General features: G+C 42.7%; 1 protein-coding gene across 1 annotated transcript in view; it reads right to left on the reverse strand.

Moving 5' to 3' along the window:
- Positions 1–438: 438 nt before the first annotated feature.
- Positions 439–18,435, reverse strand: part of neurl1aa (neuralized E3 ubiquitin protein ligase 1Aa) — a 44,348-nt gene continuing 26,351 nt past the window's right edge. Inside the window, exons 4-6 of the mRNA XM_061089709.1 lie at positions 17,528–18,256; positions 4,482–4,631; positions 439–3,667 (exon numbers count right to left, since the gene is read on the reverse strand). Coding sequence (XP_060945692.1) covers positions 3,435–3,667; positions 4,482–4,631; positions 17,528–18,256 — 1,112 coding nt within the window. The 3' untranslated portion in view covers positions 439–3,434. The remainder of the gene's footprint in view (positions 3,668–4,481; positions 4,632–17,527; positions 18,257–18,435) is intronic.

Raw genomic sequence — 18,435 nt, forward strand, 5'->3', positions numbered from 1 at the left:
AGCTTTGCGAGATTGGACATTTTTCAGCATTTTAACTTTTTCCCTAAGGAATAATTCATGGCTTAAGGTCATGGAACTTGTATTTTAGACTCCGATGAGTATCAGTTGTTTGTTCCACTTGTTTTCTGCAACATATGTATGTAGTCATAGAATGTTCATTTCATTGCTTTCATTTTTAATTCATCAAATATCTATCACACCGATGACAATTTAATTTGTACAGCTCACATATTTACAAATTACAATTTGCCTCAAAGGGATTCCTAAGAGCTGTGTAAACAGCTTATCACGTGAAATAGCAACAATCAGTTGTTGCTAGCAGATGCTAGCATAACAACTTTATGGGTGATAATTTGTCAGTCATGTGTCTCTGTGTGTATAAATGTGTTTAGCCATGTGTCTGAGCAAAAAGGAGTTTGCTTCATAATAAGAATCACATTTACACAAACACATCTGGAAAGTTTATTAACCACAATCATCCGACTCACACTGAACAGAGCTCACAAACAATCACGAGTTGTTTCAACTGAAAAAAGAAAGAAAACACAGGATTGTAAAGAACTTCAGCTGCTGTGGCCAAACACAGAGCTGCAGCCGAGGGAGCTTCCAGCCGCTGCTTCTTGTCTACATGAAAACAAACTGCTTTCCACTGATGTTCGTCTGTTGTTGGTCCTGATGTTCACACTGCGTGAACACATAACTCATGCATGACAAAAAAATACTAAGATCTACAGAAAGAATAGTCCGAATGTGCTGCTGTGTGATTGGCCAGACCCAGAGAAAGACCTCTTCACAGAGCAAGCAAACACACAAGAAAAGCAGGTCTGAAGGAATTAGTCCACACGTCAGTGATGGACAATAAATAATACATTGCAGGATCAGTAACATTCAAGGAGCCTGTGGAGGACTCTGCAAATAAATCAAAATGGCAAAGTGGCCTTGATGAAAGTGTCTGTATAAAATCATGATGAAAACCTTCATCCTCTGAGAAATGGTTATTTACAGTAGCTTGGTATGAACTGTGTTTATCAACTGATGCTGTCCAAAACCTGATGGATGTCCTGAAAATGTTGAAAATAAAGTCCCAAATAAATACAAGATTTTGCACAATTTGTATGATGAATTTAAAAAAACAAAAACAGAAGAGAGATTTTTCCATTTGGTCGGAGTGTCTGCACAAAATAAAAACATGCCACGTTTGAATCTCAGAGAGCAACGCTGGCCTAAAGATTTACAAGATTACAATCAGTAGCTTTATAAAGTGACATTTATCATTACCATACAGTGACGGCTTTTGAGACTATATAATGATACGAGCTATAAATACAGGAGTGAGTAGTAGGGCTCCCTAACATGGGCTCACACAAGAAGATAAATTACAAAAAAGAAGACCTGAAATCCAGGGATTGTAATAAAACCAAGAGTTTATATCTTGCACCCGAAAGCAATGAGGTTTTGATTGTGTACTGCAATATCTCTGATCACTCGAGGAACAAGAAACTCTCTATATCCTCACAGTAGAAAACAAGAAAACATTTAGCGCCTCATGCTTTTGGATAAACAAGAAAAAAAATAATCTTAGAATGATGATTATCGATCCAAGCCAACTTAAAATACAAAAGAAAATACAGACAAAACTTTTTTTTCTTTGTTTTTTTTCAAGTCAAGCACACTGAAAAAAAATGATTTTGATCTCTCTAAGTACATAAGTTAACATTCAAATGTGAATTAACACCTCAAGCCTGGAAAGGACAGCTGGCAAATACCATAGCAGCGTAGGTCTGAGCCCCAGTTGTTGATTATCTACAAAATTAAGTACAATGTCATTTTTAAAAAATGGCCTCTCAGCTTGGAGTGGTGTCGTGTAATAAGCTATGGCTTACTGCTGAGCTCTGGTATTTACAGGTGAAATTTGTGGGGCATGGATCAGGACATTACATACTGAAATAAAGGGAATGGGGATCATACTAATAAGGATAGGAATATTCAAAATAGGATCTTCTTATACCTCTGCCCCTGAACAGATTTCTGTTAGGGATCTCTGCTGCTGGTGAAAGTCTTGTCACAAGTATTTTATACACTTTCATGGTTAAATATTGGAAATGTCATGGATTTCTATTACAAAAATAGTTTTTAATTTGTGTGCTTTGTCTCCTCTGAGTGAACATGTTGTGACCGGTGGTGCCACACGAAAGCGTTATTTGGTAATTTGTCGGGGGGGGTTTGGGAAACGGCAGGAAACACAGATGCATTTGCATGTGACAAATGAACCCTCTGTGCGTTAAGGCAGGAGGCTGAGTTGTATCTGCGGCGGCTTCTCGATACCATGGCAACAATCCTTTGACTACTTGTGATGTTATGGGAGCTATTTTGAAAGATCTGTCAATTCGTCATGAGTGCTCACAGTGTACTAGGCATGGTTATAGGTAGAGTGGGAAAATATTCACATCTTTTGAAATAAAAAAACATACGATCGGCCCTGAGGAGAATTCAAATTACTGTTGGTTTATTTTTCACACTTCCTGTTTCCTTTGAAGAACCTCGAAGCTGCTCAGTCTGCTGGACGCAGGCGTGTAGAGAGTGTGAACAGGTGAACGCCCTCCGTGTCGGTATCGGGGCGTTTCCGAGAGAACAATGCTGATTTCAGTGCAACACATCGCACTGCAGAGCAAGCAGCTAGCTAACACTACAATATAGCAACCACTGACTTTTGCAATAGAACTACCATAAAGGTACAGGAGATTATACGAGTACAACAGGTGTTACAATCCTACTTTACATATTCAGCACCGCTTTGCATCTCTACACACTCACTGTTAATCACCACGACGATTACAGAAACCCATCACTTCATCATCACGACGCCAAGCTGATTTCTTTTCTTTTCCAGTGCTCAGTAACACACAGACACAAGTTGTGACGTACTGAGCTGATCACCTGCTGCGGCTGTGCTTTTCATCGACTGCTCTAGTCAGAAATGTCCATCAGGTTGACGCCATATTTCAGAGCTTCAGTCCCCCTCTAATAAGAGCTGTTCACGAGAAATTCAGCCCCAAAGAGATGGGCGTTCATCCCTAATTCATACGACATTGCTCGACAAATTTGATTTTTTTTTTTAACTTTCTCCTTCAAAGTATTTCACGTATTCCAGGAGAGAGCAAACCCTTCTGGCAATAGCAAAGTTCTTAGCGGAACCCGCAGCCACTTTGAGTGCCGCCTCCGCAGAGAGGCAGTGACAACGACTGGAGAGTGAAAGAGACCTTGCCATAGAAGCGGTACCGGCTTTGGAAAAGGTCATGAGAGAAAACCGACCAACAATAATCCTATGAAAATACCAAATCAAAGTACCAGAGTTTGTATTCACTGAACTTGGGCCTTTCTTTCCCTGACTCTGGGATTTCGCTGAGGCTATCCGTCCATTTGCCGCCGCCCTCTTACGTGCTGCGGTACGTCTTGATAATGTCTTTAATCTGTCTCCTGCAGATGGGACAGCAGGCATTGGACATCTTCTTGAGTTTGAGGCCGCAAGTGTAGCACAGACACATGTGCCCACAGGCGTAGATGACCGTGTCCACCAGGTTCTCGTAACAGATGGAGCACTCATCGGACCACGGTGATGGGAACGTAGGGGACTTGGGGAGGCTGACTGGTGAGTTTGGGGTTGTACCTGTGAAAGAAAAGTAGACAGATAAAGTATTTTTAATACAGCTTTACAAGTTTTTCACTTCAGTACATTAGTAGTAATAGTAGAGTATATATATGAGTATATTTTCATGACATGTTTTAAATTTACTGTGAAGCAACTGATCAAATCTGAGAAACCAACAATTCAAAATAACAACTGTTGTGTAGGTATGTTTACTGTTTATAACTTTGATGATTGTACAATTTTTTTGGGGATGAATAAAAGTACAGAATATCAACCATTAAGAACTCAGACACATTAGATGGAGGGGTTGCTACAAAGCTAACAGGCTACCAGCTACATTATATATCTAAATATTCTTTATTCTTTTTAAATACGTAAGCTATGCTGCTTGCTCCTTAACAGGTCCCACCACTGTCATTTTCAACAGAATTCAGTAAATTTTTAGTGCATTTACAAAAATTCTCCTCCCCTGAACAAGAATTCAACTTGCATGAAACAACAGCCAAATGAACAATGATGTGAAACTAAAGTGAATTCAGTCTGATAATCAGACTACAACACAGGTTCATTTCCTGCTCCATCTCCAAGGAGACTTATGTTGCATCAGTCCCATTTACATAACAGTGGTTTGTGACATAACAGCACGTGCCGAACATTTTCCTTCATCCAGCTGCAGCTGCAGCAGCACTGGGACTGTGTGGTGCTGGCCATTGTTCCTAACTACTGCAGGATGACATCTGCTCGCCATCCCATAATGGCTTCCATTCAGTCCCCTGCGGGGTGATTGATTCTCTGCCTCTGTATTAGTTGCTCCCTATCAGGATGGACCTACCTCCTGCTGAGCTGCAGTAAGCGGCAGAGCACAGGCCTCCGTTCAGGACTGGATCCGAGCTGCCGCTGCCCAGGGCGCTGGGGGTGTGGGGGGAGGAGGAGGGCGAGCTGGGGTTCGATGTGGGCTGAGGATCCCCCACATGAGTGGAGCCTGGCGGGAGGAGGACAGAGCAGGGGGTTAGATGGTGCTGTCAAATAAAATATCATGGAAACGGTCTCTGTGACGTTAGTGAAGACTGATCCTGGCGTATTTTGTCTTCAAAATACAGACTCACATGGAAACTCTATGACATGATCTAACACTATACTGCAAAGAAGCAGTGGTAAATGAAAGAGGAGGTCTTAAAATGTAGGAGGTCAAGGGTCCATCTAGGATATTTCAACTACAGGGGCAATAACAGACCCAAGTTTATGCTCAACATCCACCCACAGTTCATTACTCAGTAAAGTCATTGTCACACATGAACTCCAGAAAATGTCTCCACAATGGGGTCCAGACTTTCTCTGAAGTTTCCCTTTCACACATGAACAACGCAGCAGGAGATTCTCCGCTTGGACATGTTCACAACAACAGAAAGATCTACAGAGCGAGGGGGGGGGGCAGCGTGCAGGATGTTTGAATTCTGCTGCAGTAGTTCTGCGTCCGCTGAGTGCAAGAAAAATCATCGACATTCCCACTCACTCTCATAATGTCCTGCTGTATTCTCACATGTGATCACTCTGACATGATCCCAGGTTTATTACTGGGGACTGGCAGGAGAACTCTGGAAAATTTCAAATGACAGCAGGTGTCTTCCATTCTTTCCACATCCTATCTTTCCACAGTGCTCAGTGAGACAAATGGGAATTCCGAGCAGAGTCGAGGGAACATATGTCAGAATGCCAGCCAGAAAGAGGCCACCGTACTCCTGACATGACAAACTGGATTTTGTCATTAACATCTCAGAAGTTGAACATGTGACCATACAGTTGCTTTAGTCAATACAACTTAATGGACAAAATGATAACAGTAAACATACAGTTTGTGTTGAACAAGGATTAAGCTTTAAAGCCTCTGACTCATTATTTTGGTTGAATATCCACCAAACTCGTATTGATCCTGGTTGTAGCTGCAGCATAAAGCTGATTGTGGAGAAAAAACAATGTTTGAGCATCAAACAGCATGCAGTTTGTGCATGACTGTTAGAAATGAAGAGTTGAATATCGATCAGCTTAAGAGCCAGATGTTTTCTCATGTGAGAAGAAAGAAAAGCTAAAAGTCGTTATACTGGATCTGTAAATAAGCATCTTTTTGCTGACATGTCAAAGAAAAATAGAAAATTAAAACAAGCAAAACTAATTAGCTGAAATTTCCATTTCATACAAAACACAGAATCAGCAGATATGCAATATGTGGCGTTGTATAGAATAATAAAATCCAAATGCTTGTGGAGGGTTTCCTGCAGGCCATGTCAAAGTAATCTAATGACATGCTCTGTCATCTAAAATAACTTCAGTTGTTCACAGGTAATGCAGAGGCACCAAAATACACAACAAATTAAGATGCAAATGAGCTCTCTTGCAGAGCAAGCATGTAATCATCCACAAAGAATTCCCATCAAATGCTTTGCTGCCTCTCAAAATGCAGATTACTTTAATTACCTTCCCTGAAGCTTTGGGTCAAAAAATAGCAAGTGAACAACTGCAGCAGAAATCAGCTGCTGTGTGAACAATAGATGTTTCACAATTTCAGGACCGGCTTTTTTTCTAGAAGCATCACTGTGGTGAATCTTACTGAGCTGCATTTCATGGTCTGTCTGCTCTCTTGGACAAATGACAAAAAATGGAATAAGTGAAACCAGAGTCATCTGGTGTGGGACAGACTCCGTCAGCACTGACCAGTGACGATGACACCCCTACGCTAACAATGTCCCAGCAGTCTGGATCTCTCTGCTGCCATCTGCCCCGGCAGTCTGATCGATCCAGCCAGCACACGGACTGGCCTGGGTCACTTTATGGCCGAGCCTAAACTGGGTCATTGGAATTTAGAGAAACTGTCCCACAACTGCAGGTCATAGAGTGCACCAGTGTTGATGTGGCTTCATGTCACCACTGCCCACTACTCCATATCAGGACCTGTTAGATGTGGCATCTCAGAGTGGGGAAGGGGGTTTAGTCAAGAATCTCGTTTGTTTGCATACCAGGGGTTGCCCTGGTGGTCCCAAGCCCCTTTGGCGCCTTGTCGTGTGGATGCTATGTTCTGTATGCACAGTGTGTAACATGATGTAACAGGTCAGTTGTGCCACTGTGAGTGAGTAAATACATTTATAGCAGGGGAGGCTCCATTATCTTCGTCCAGACATGCGTGAGATGGTCAACCCATTGTCTATATATAGATACACCACCAGCTACAAGTGTAAGTAAACACTGCACATAGGGCGGCTGGGAGCCTCACTGACAGATCGCTGTTTCATCACGGGCAACCCCACAATTTACTGTCTATGACATTTCAACACGTTCCGATCTCTCTTGACTTGAACCACGTCTAAACAAAGCTGTTCATGAGGAGATGTTTTGCCAGATCATGGGAGGGGAAACTTCCTGTGTAAACACATAAATGCCAGGAATTAGACAAACATGGGACAGGGAGTTAATCTGTGGTGGGAGTTTACACTGGACAGTTTAAGTTGCATTGTTCAATTCCTTCTTCCAAATAAATTTGACAAACCTGTCTGAGAGCTGCCTATTTGTTCCAACCATTGGATCGATGTTTAGTGACATAAGTTCCAAGATGTCGGCAGTGGCCAAGCAACCAATTAAAAAGCTCAGGTTGTAACAGAGTGAGCTTTGCATCGAAGTAGAGATGTTGGTGAAGACAAACTCTTCAGATTATTAAACCATTACCAACTCATATGAGTTACTATTCTCGTCTGTGGCTCTTATATACGTTTGAATAATTTACTTGACCTCAAGCTTGAGGACTATTTCAGGTCTGTTAAGCAATCGACACAATCTTCAAACCGATGTTCAAAACTTTCCAAAATAAATGCTCTGTAATTCAGCTCTATATGAAGCATTCTAGGCAGTAAAACAATGCTCCTTTACTTTTAAGTCAAATTGATAGAGGAAGTGATTCTATGAATGTTGCTGACATGAGAGAGAACAGCCCCTGTAACTCCTGTGAATGTCTGTGTCAGCCTTATATGATGAAATAAAAATAATCAGATAATCAAAATGATCTAAAGTTTTAAATATTAATGGCCGTTGGTGGCCGGTGTCAACCACTGCTGTAGTTGATCTGAGAACAAAGATGAATACCTTTTCATCCTCTGCCCAGCCCTCACTGACTGCTACAGAGCGTAGTGGTAGAAAGTATATGACCAAAACCCTGATACCAGGAAAATCCCATCCAGTCAATGGATGCGAGGATCTATTCTACCTGGATCTATTCAAGGCTACATCCACCAAAGGATTATTTCTTCATTGTTTAGCGAGGAAGAGGATATCTGTGATGTAGATGACGTCCTGTGGCCCGACCCGGCCCAGAGACACGATGCAGAGGCAGGATGAATGAATGATGAATCATTGATAGTGTTTATTGTCAAATTATACTGCAAAAATCTTTTTTTTGCTGCAGGTCCTCTTAATTACGTCTAAGTTAGTGCAGGAATGTGCAAATATCTTACAGTAAATAACGATGTTTTTTCTCCAGTGTCCACAGTGTAGTGTTTTGCATTTATTGTGTAATGATTGCTGAGTCGTGTTATATTTAATAGTTTTGAATCAATTGTTTGATTTTGTAAGACAAGTCAGAGCTTTTGTGAGTGTAGCTTTAATGTTGTGGTTTGTTTTTGTTTTGAGAAAAGGAGAGGAAGTTTCAGGAAATGTGTTTTAGCAATTCAGACAAACTACATCTTCTCAGGAAATTGACAATTGTCATGCCAAGTCTGAGGCTGATGAGTTGAATGATTTGCGAGAGTTCCACATATACAGACAGAAAGACAGGTAGACAGACCTTTGAAGAATTAGTTGGTATATCTAAGAGACCCCTTATGGTGGCTCTAATGTCAAGACTGACACTCACTGCTATAACCAAGCACTGGAAGAAGAAATCATGAAACCTCAGCAGGTACAAGTGCAAAATATGAACAAAAGAAAAGCCTGAGGTTCTGTAGCATGAGTGCCCACACACCCCCTTTATCCCTTCTCCCTTCTTCTCTCTGTCAATCCCTCCCTGTTAATCCCCCCGGCAGGCGGGCACCTCCCACCCAGGGCAGCTGAGGCAGGATCTGTGGTGCCCGGCCCTGATCCCGCCTGTTCACCACTAGATTAAACCGACCTGCGTGAACAGCTGTGAGAGCTGCGCTGCAACTTTGTGGCCACATCTCTCCGGCTCTCTGTCCCACCCATCGCCTAATCCATCTTTAGCACATACCCAGCACATCTATGGAGGGAGCCTCTTCCTCTCAAGCACAGAAGCTATGTGGAGTATGTGACGAGGGAGATGGGTGGGGCCGGTGATGAGACGGATGGTGGAGGGCAGGGGGAGTGTGTTTGTGAGTGTAAGGATCAGCCTGACAGCCTGCAGGCTTGTGTGAGTCACAGATTTTGGTCACGGTTTACAATGCAACATGAAAAAGTCCCTAACAAATGGTTTACATTAACATTTCATCCTCTGACACAAACCCTTTCAAAATGCCTGGCTGTGTAATTTAGCTGCAGAGAATCTCTTGTTCTATCACAACAGAAATGCACTTAGACTGTGTTTTGTGTGTGTGTTCAGATGGGATGTGAGTAAAAGCAGCTCAGAAAGGTATTACTTTGAGGTCACAGCTACACTGCTGCATTAAAAGTTTATAGTATTTTTCTGTGGTGGAGATTTTATCTAAAGAGCCAAAGTGCTGATTTGGAGGGAGGACACAGTCGTACATCCCTGAGCTGTTCCTCCCGGCCAGGTATAATTTATACTTTGATACATGCATATGTACAACACGTGTATGCACAATGCTTATTAGACAAAATAGAACATAGTTAAAAATATTCAAACTGTGCGCACTTGAAATAGTTTCTTCTGCTCTTGGAGATTTTTGTGCACCTGGAGCACAGGACATCTGAGTGCAAGTCAAGCACATCTAAGCACAAGCAGGTTCTATAAGTCATGCCCTCAAACTGAAATACTACACTCTTTAAATAAAGAGAAGAAAAGTAATGCAGGATTGTGCTTGGGGTAAAGAAAAGAGTTCTGATGTTAAAAAAGCAAATCAAGAGCAGCTTGTTCCTTCTCACATTTCTCACTTTTATCCTGATTCCTCTGCCAATCACTTACAGACCACTGCAATAACAACACCCACAGGACAGTAGAGAGGAGCTGATGAAAATGTAATATTTATTTAGGTTGACTTATGGTATGTTCAGTAATGCTTTACAAGGGAGAGTGAGTAATCTGAGCTCTTTTGCCCTGGGTTTTGCCTCTCAGGCTACATGGAAGCTACTTCTCCACCTCTGATTGGCAGAGGGTTGACAACCGAGCTATTTTTCTTTTACCTTGAAGAAGCTTGGACTTAAGTATACAGTGTTACATAAACATGTCATAGTGTGCTGCCTTTTATTACAGTGTGTGTGTGTGCGCGCGTTGTTGGGACCGAGGCCCCAGTGATCTGAGTGTTCAACAAAGGCCAATAAAACTTGAGGCCTAAACGCGATCCTGAGACCAGCCCTAAAGTTTTCCTGGGTGTCGAAACCCCATCCCCCCCAGCTGGCCCTGGTGGGGAGATGCTGCAATCAGCTCTGCTGAGATCCAAATGAAACCTGAGATGTCCGCTGAGGGCGAAGCCCGCCCCTGGTGGCCAAATCCTGACAACTCAATTGGCTGGAGGGCCACACTGACCCCTGACCCCTCCTCCAGGGGGCTGGTACCTCCCAGGTACTACAAAAGGTGCTGACCTCCCAGAAATCATTCTCTTTTTCACTCCAGCACTGACGTTCCAGTTAGGCCTCCTCCGGTCTGACACAAGGTTCCAGTCGCTAAAGGAGGCGACTAACACTCTCTTTCACTCAGATGCCCAAGCGACAACAAGACCCCTAGGGGTCTTACTAGTTAACTCGGTATTTTTAAGAGACTCTCTTTGTCCTCGCTCTTTTCCACCCTACTCAAGTTGCAACAGACCTTCCGAGGCCGACCACGCGACTCAGTAACTAAGGAGGCGATTAGACGTTTGTTTAATATCATTTTATTTGAAGTCGTTTCATTTTCTTCTTTTATTTCAGTCGAAGTTTTATCTTGATAGGACTTTTTGCTGTTTTAACTTGAAGACCGAAACAGGAAGTGCCCCGCTGGACGGACTCCGACACTTCCATAGACTTTTTCTTTTTTTCAACGATCCACAAACGGCTTCAAACCAGCCGTCCCCTGCAGAAGCGAGACGTTCATCCCGCTGAGGAGTAAGAGGCAATCCACTCCGTTCCTGTAAAGCAGCACGATCTCCGCTGTTACAGAAGAAGACGAAGTTTCATTCCGTCGACGCAGCACGAGTAATTCGCTCCCTTTTCCGGTCCAGCGGCGAGCTCGGGAGCTCCGCTTTAGAGAGACCACGTGATTCACTGGCCCCCGGGACATTCGCGCCGACGCGCACGCACACCGCGAGGGTGGTGCAGTAAGAGACTTGATTATCTGGGCAGATACGTAGCATATTGTTTAATATTTGAGTGTATTTGTTTGTGGGACCTCCGTGTCTCATAGCCACGACGATTCGGCTACTTCCGGTTCATTTCCGGTAACGGCCTTGTGCCACAGTTTTTAAGCGCCGTGACTAAACGTCTCCGGCTGCACTCGTTCCCGTCTGAAGAACCTTACAGAGATTTTACCGTCAGACTTCAGCACACAACGCCGTTTGGGTGCTGAGCGGTAAAGTAAATGTAACTTGTTTCTGACGGTGTTTTTAAGAGCTTCTTTGAACTCTCCTTGCATGCCTTCTCTCTCTCTCTCTCTCCTTCTAAACCGACCTATACACCCGTTCCGATCTGTATTTAGAATACAGTTCATGTAACAGTTATATCTATATTTAAAGGGCCTGAACGCATCTGGCCGCCATTTTGAAGCCAAAACTGAGCTAGAACAAAGAACCCCTTTGTTCTGCCTCCTCCTTGTGTCTTACACGTGGTCCGGCGGCCATTGGAGATTATGCATCTCTAGACCCGCCCTCAATTCTGGCTCTAAATTCATAACGAACCCGCCATTTTGTTTTGTAGTTTTAAGCCTAACATTGTCGGCCTCCATCTTAGATGTGATGTCACTACGTGACTGCGTCATCGCCACGCCCCTTCTTTTTCTCTCTCTCTCGCACCCACACACACACACACACACACATTGATAGACACAGACGCACACACACACAGATACACATAGATGAATACATGTGTTTTTCTAAATTGTGATAAATGCTGCTGCTGTTGTGATCTTTGAAATATGGGAGTTTGTTAAGATGATGAATCATTAAATAACACTAACTTTATTTCACACACACACACATAGACACATACACACAGAGAGACACTTTGACCCAGACACACACACATATAAATCATTGAATAACATTATAACTTTATTTCCCCTTTTTAATAAATACTTTTGTAATTAAAGTATCTGTAGTCTGTGATTATTTGTGCATATGTATGTGATTGCAGCTGGATTATGATTGCCTGTGCTCGAACTTAGAAGCCTTCACTGTTTATTAAGTAATCGTTAATATTAACTATTAAGATTATTAATTTAACCAATATCATATGAGACTGATATTTATAGCTTGATTCCGTTGGTCCCTGTAACCAGGGTGGTGCCCCCCTTTCTAAATTATTAATATAGATAGTATTATTCTTAAATTGATAATTTTATTGTTTTTGACTAATTATTTTCATTATTCTTGGTTGATAACCTTATCATTGTTAATTGATAGCTTGTACTTTCTAATTGATAATTCCTATTTTCTCATTAGTGGTTTTATTGTTATTTGATTACTGATCATCTTCAATTAATAATTTAATTATTTTTGATAGATAATTTTTATTATTTTAATAATCATATTTCATGATTATTAATAATTAGCCAACGTCAAGTCTACTCCTATTGCACAACAGCGTGCACGTGCATGTTGGCTTGTAAGATTGTATGTTTGTGTGTCCGCTACTGCAGCAGCAGTATTTATTACTAGTAGTTATTACTTAATTAGTTATTAGTAGTTATTACTTAATAAAAACAAAAGACAAGTGCAGAGCAAAGAAGAGAAGACTTGAGGAGAGGGGAGAGAAGAGAAATGAAGAGAAGATAGAACACCAGCTGAGATGACAAAAGATGAGAAGAGGAGAGAGGAGTGTGGCAGCTGCAGTGCATGAGGATGTGGGTGGTGAGATGCTTCACTTGAGCATGAGCGTGCTGACATTTTAATGGAATCTATAATACATGTGAAGTGGGTCACTGGATGGGTGTCCTATTTCCACGCCAGGAGGCCCAAGGTCTCCTCAATATCTCTCACTCTCTCTCGGCTGCTCTGTTTTCTGTTTTTTGATGTAATCACACTAACAAGCAATGTTTGGACGAGAGAGAACTACATGAAAGTCTATAAGCTGATGCTCAGTGGGTAAAACTGAAGAGGGCATGTCTCGGCATGGAATATCTTAGAGAGACTTTTATTCCGGCCTCATCCATACTAGTGTGTTTTCTTTTGAAAATGGTGTTTGGAAGTGTTGCAACACGCATCACAATGCACATACACATAATACATCGCTCCTACACGTCACACAATACACATTTCCACACATAGACGTACACAACCCTAAGTACTCGGTCGGCAGGCATATCTGTAGAAGAAGAATGAAGAATGAAGAAGTAGTAGTGTGGTGTAGCATCAGAGAGTAGGGTGAAATCATATATCTCTATAAGTACTAGACAGAGTGCTGTGAAAATAGTTTTACGGTCGATCCTCCCACAGAGGAAATATCCTAATATAATGTTGATCAGCTGATCAACAGGTCAAAATTACAATTGTCCACTTTTACTTTAGTTCAGAACCACAATGAATTACCAGGAGATTACATTGATCAAAAATGATAACAATCCCCCTCTACTTTGGTTGAAGGTAATAAACGTATCACTAGTCTGCTCATGCTATCTCAGTCTCTCCAGATAAACATTAACATAAATTTTAACACAAATGACTTAGATCATATGATTTACCGCCACACGTCTAAGTATTCGTTTTGGCTTATAGGGAATGATTGTAAACTCTAGGTGGCAGTAATGTGTCAAATATTGCCAATAGCCGATTTTATAAATTTGTCACGTACTGGTGTAAGCTTGGCCTACATAGAGCGTAGCTAGCAGAGTTGTTACAGCATTTATTTACATCATTTAATGCTGAACATGTTGTGACTGGCAACCACAACCACAGTGACCATGACCTCTGACCTCTTGAAACATCTGGATATAACTTATAGTTAATGATGGCTGTTGTGGTTTTCTAAAGAAACAGACTGTTGACAACAGTTAACAGGATTATACAAAAAAATGTTTCCTTTAAATTTTGTAGAATCGTTGAGCATGAAGGAAGAACTCAATAAAAGAATTACATTTTCACTTTCTTTAAAATGGCAAAATAGAGCATTACCCTTGGTAGGTGTATACACTTTATGTCTTTCTCATTTATATATTAAAAATCAATTTGGAGGAAAAAGTTCATTAAAATCTATTTTGTCTCTAGCTGATAAATAAATATAAGCTGTTATAGGTTGTTTCTTGTGATGTTTTCTTTTTCAAATTTTCACTGCCATTACCATTTATTCAACTTTCGCAGTATCAATACTATCAAGAGTCATTTCCCTGTCCAGGCACTCTCAGCTGACCTGAGCCGCCCTCATGTATCTGTTTGAGTCTGTCTGCTGCCATTAGAAAGCTCCACTGCTCGTTGCATGGTTTGAAGTGAGAGCTCTCTGTGATGACTGCATTATCTTGCCATCCCATGGAGCTGGAACCCCCTGGGAGTAGCCTTCAAGTTTAACATCTCTCATTCCAAGCTGCAAGGCACGGCTCAAATTCAACTTAACTCAAAGCTCAATTGGTCTTCGGTCAACACGGTGCAATAGATCAAGAGTTGCAACATCCAGATAAGAGTCGCTTCCTAATTGGAAGCAGCTGGAATGTAAAGATGATTCACACCTCAGTGGGACTTCCAGGATCGGCTCTGATAAAGGGATGTGCCTCGGACCTGCTTCATTGTTCTGCTATTCCTGTTGTGTTGTGCTGCCAAGGTCTCTGCTTTCAGTAAATCGCTGTCGGATGTGCACACAAAGAATCTAGGCGGTCAGTGATGCACTGCTGCCGAGCCAAAATGTGATCGAATGGTAAAGTAGGGATCTCTGTGTGTGATAACACAAGGATCTGTTTACTGTACCATACAAACTACTGCCAAGGAAAATCAAATGAAGGTAAAGAGGAGACTCTGACGGCTAGGAAAGCTGAATTTCTTCCTTTCTGGCGTTTTCTAAATAATACCTGTCACCCGCTATCAACACATCAGAGCTTTACTCAAGCTCGCTGGGATCTCTATTGACATGGCTGTCATGTTGACTTTGTTGTCAGCTGATGTTAACTAGGCCAAGCTATCAGGGGAGGGCATTATTCCACAGTCAACCCCAAGTTCAACATGCAGCAAGGTTACTTGAGGAAATATAAATAAAAGTTAGGAGAGTAAATCTGTTGATGAGAGATTATAAACTTTATACTCAATCTCTCTTGCATGTCTCGTCACATCTAAGGCTGTTCCCCTCTAACCTCTTTCAACCTCTGCTTCCTTTTCCGCTGCTGTCACTGACGAACACCAGGATGTATTTATAGATGCTTCTTCCTCCACAGACAAACACTTGTGAACCCTTGGAAAAGGCCTGTGCTGATTGATTGTTACGCCTCTTAACTGTTGCTTAACAGAAGAAACATTTTACAGCTACACGCTTCAGTCTGCATTATACATGTATCACTTTTTACACAAGAGCATTTGCGGGGCCTTTACATGGGAAATTAGCTGTCTTCCCTTGTGGGATCAAATGCAACACAGGCATTCATATAGACAGCCACTTGCAGAGCTGTCGTCCACTGTACATGCTCTTGATGCAGCCCCCCCCCCAGCTGCGTGCACCTTGTGGAAAGGCAATATGTTCAACAAGTCAACAATTAGATGAGGAGCCAGAACTGCCACACTCCTTCCCCGCTGCAGCCATTATCAGTGTTTAGAAAAGGGTAAACACACCTCAGGTGTCACAGCACACTGGCAGGGAAAGTGTCCCCCCCGCCGAGACATCATGTAGTCCCTGCTGCACGCAGGTCACAGCCTTCCCTCCCACTACAGCCTCGCTCTCTCTATCCTCACCTCTGCATGCTCTCTTCCTGTTTTTCATCTTCCAGGGTCGTGAGAGAGCATCTACTTGTCTTGCTAATCCCATGTGTCCAGATACTTCCTGCCATTAGACATCTGTTGTGACACACAAAGTAACAAAGTGCGCTCTGCCTCCTTCTTGACCCTCTGCCACCAATCACAACTCTGGCTGTAATTTCCAATGGCAGAGAAATGGTTCCGCAAAATTGGCATACTGTCAGAGCATTAAACACAGCACAAATAGATGTCAGCGTCAGGGAGTAGAGGAATTAAGTGTGGAGCTGGGAGCTCATACCCTTGTTGTCCAAAAGAAGATCAATATCCTAATCTGCCAGTTTTCGAGCCCAAACTTAAACCCCCACATTTAGCATGTGTAAGCTCTATGAACCCCTGTGCAGCACTGTGGTGTGGTGGATAGTGCTCTTGCACCACTATTGTGGGGTTCGAATCCGGGGTCAGTCGGGTAGTAGACACTCAAACGTGGTATAGATAATGGATGGATGGATGAACAGCTTTCAGTGTTCATTAAAGTTGTCTACATTTATAACTGTGTAACATGTTTACACAGCATCCTCCACTTCATGGGTCCTGAAGGCTAACAACTACATTATAGTGTGGTATAAACTGTGAATTGAAGGTTGATATTCTGCTTATAAATGTTTAAAAGGAAAGGTCAAAGTAAAATAAGAGTGCTGTATGGCAGCAGTGTTGTTCAATCTGTCGGTGTGTTGTTGTTTTATTAAGCTGCATTCAGACTAAAAACAGAGCTGCATTAGAAAGATGGAAGTGTGTTTCTGTGGGCGTTCTGCTACAGATACAAGTGAGAAGACAAGGATGACATACTATCAAGGAAGTCCAGTCTGAACAGAAACCAAAACATGTCCCTCTGAGCCTGTATTTTACAACTGGGGATATGTAAAATGGTAAATGCCTTTGTCTCTTAAGTAAACAGCAGAACTATGGGGGTTTGATTGGCCAGCGTGTTCTCTCAATGTACACAACAGTTAAATCATCTTCAGCTTTTCTGGTTTTGCTAGATGAACTCTGCATCAGAGTGCTCAAGCACAATAGTGCCAAAACAAAGTCCCTTTGTCCTATTTGTACTGATATAACGAAGATCCTTTAGATGAGGACCCGTTAGATTGGTTTTGGTTATTTTTCATTTTCACCAGCATATTTAGTGGAACATTTTAAAAAGTCAAAATAATACAAAATCCTCAACCGTAACTTATTTCAAAAGACTTGCCTGTAGTTTCTTATTTCCTATCATCTGAAGACTTCACAGATACAGATTTCTTATCTGCAATGAGCTAATATTGGCTGATATGTCCTCTTTCTCAATTTATTTGTCTGGCTCAGAAAACAACAGAACACTGCAGTTTAAAAGATGTAGGTGTTAACCAGGCAGGTTGAACAAAAAGAAACGATTGGTTGCATTATGGTAAATATAGATAGCACCTAGCATTTTGAAGTGGACATTAAAGACTACAATCTAATGGTCCATTTTGACCAAACATGACTCTAACATGTCCTCAACCATATGGAATACTGAATTGCTTGATTCCCCTTAATCTCCTCTCTTAAAATTGTTTTCACATTATTTTGTCTCATTCAATACGTGAAGTGACTTCATTCAGCGCTCACTTACCCAGAATCCTCAGCTGAGTCACAGCCCCATGCAGGCCGAAGAACATCCAAAGTGGGCGGGAGTTGTCCACACACACTTGCATGCCCACATTGGTGCCATTGTGGCTGAGGATGACCTCCCCCTCCTGGTTGACCAAGAAGCCCAGGATGTCACTGCTTTGAAGAGGGGTGGGCACCCGACACACCGCCCAGAACTCCTTCCGGTCCACCAGAGCCTCTGGGTTGTAGGGCAGGTCGCTGGGACGCAGCACTGCCGGGTCACAGGAAGTCACGCCGTAGGACAAGGAGCCTGAGCGCGCCGGGCTGGATTTGGTGACCTTGATGAAGACAGTCTCTCCGGTGCGCAGGGGTCGGTTGGTGAAGACTAGCGTGCGCTCGTCGCGTGCATGCTCAGATCTCGCCACCGTCTGCTCATCCAGCGTCTTGATGTGGGCGCCGCGCAGCTGATGAAAGTGGAGGTCGCTCTCTAGGGCGGGTGGCAGGAGAGAGGACTGCTGGGAGTTGAGGGAGTTCTGGGGGATGGGGCAGGTGGAGGAGGAGGAGGCTGAGGCCAGGTGGAGGGTGTGGCGGTGGGCGTGATTGTGGGCGTTGCCTCCATCCTCCTGCTGCAGGTTGAGGTCACACAGGCTGACGGACAAGCGCGAGTCGTCTGCTTCGCGCCGCAGGGAGGAGGAGCGCACAGTGGTGAAGGAGCGTGGGCGCAGCGACTCAGGAGGAACGATCTCACTGCCTGGAAGAGGAGAGGGAGCAGTTGTTAATGCTCTGTTTTGATTACAGTCAGCTGAATCCTTACAGTGAACATACAGTGCTACGAGGGGCTGAATCTGCAAATAGTCTAACAACAAGATAAAAACTGAAATTTAGCTTTGGTTGCACAATTCAAAGGCAATGTAAACACAAATTGGAGTG

The sequence above is a fragment of the Limanda limanda genome, chromosome 2 (genome assembly GCF_963576545.1).
Source record: "Limanda limanda chromosome 2, fLimLim1.1, whole genome shotgun sequence".
NCBI lineage: Eukaryota > Metazoa > Chordata > Actinopteri > Pleuronectiformes > Pleuronectidae > Limanda > Limanda limanda.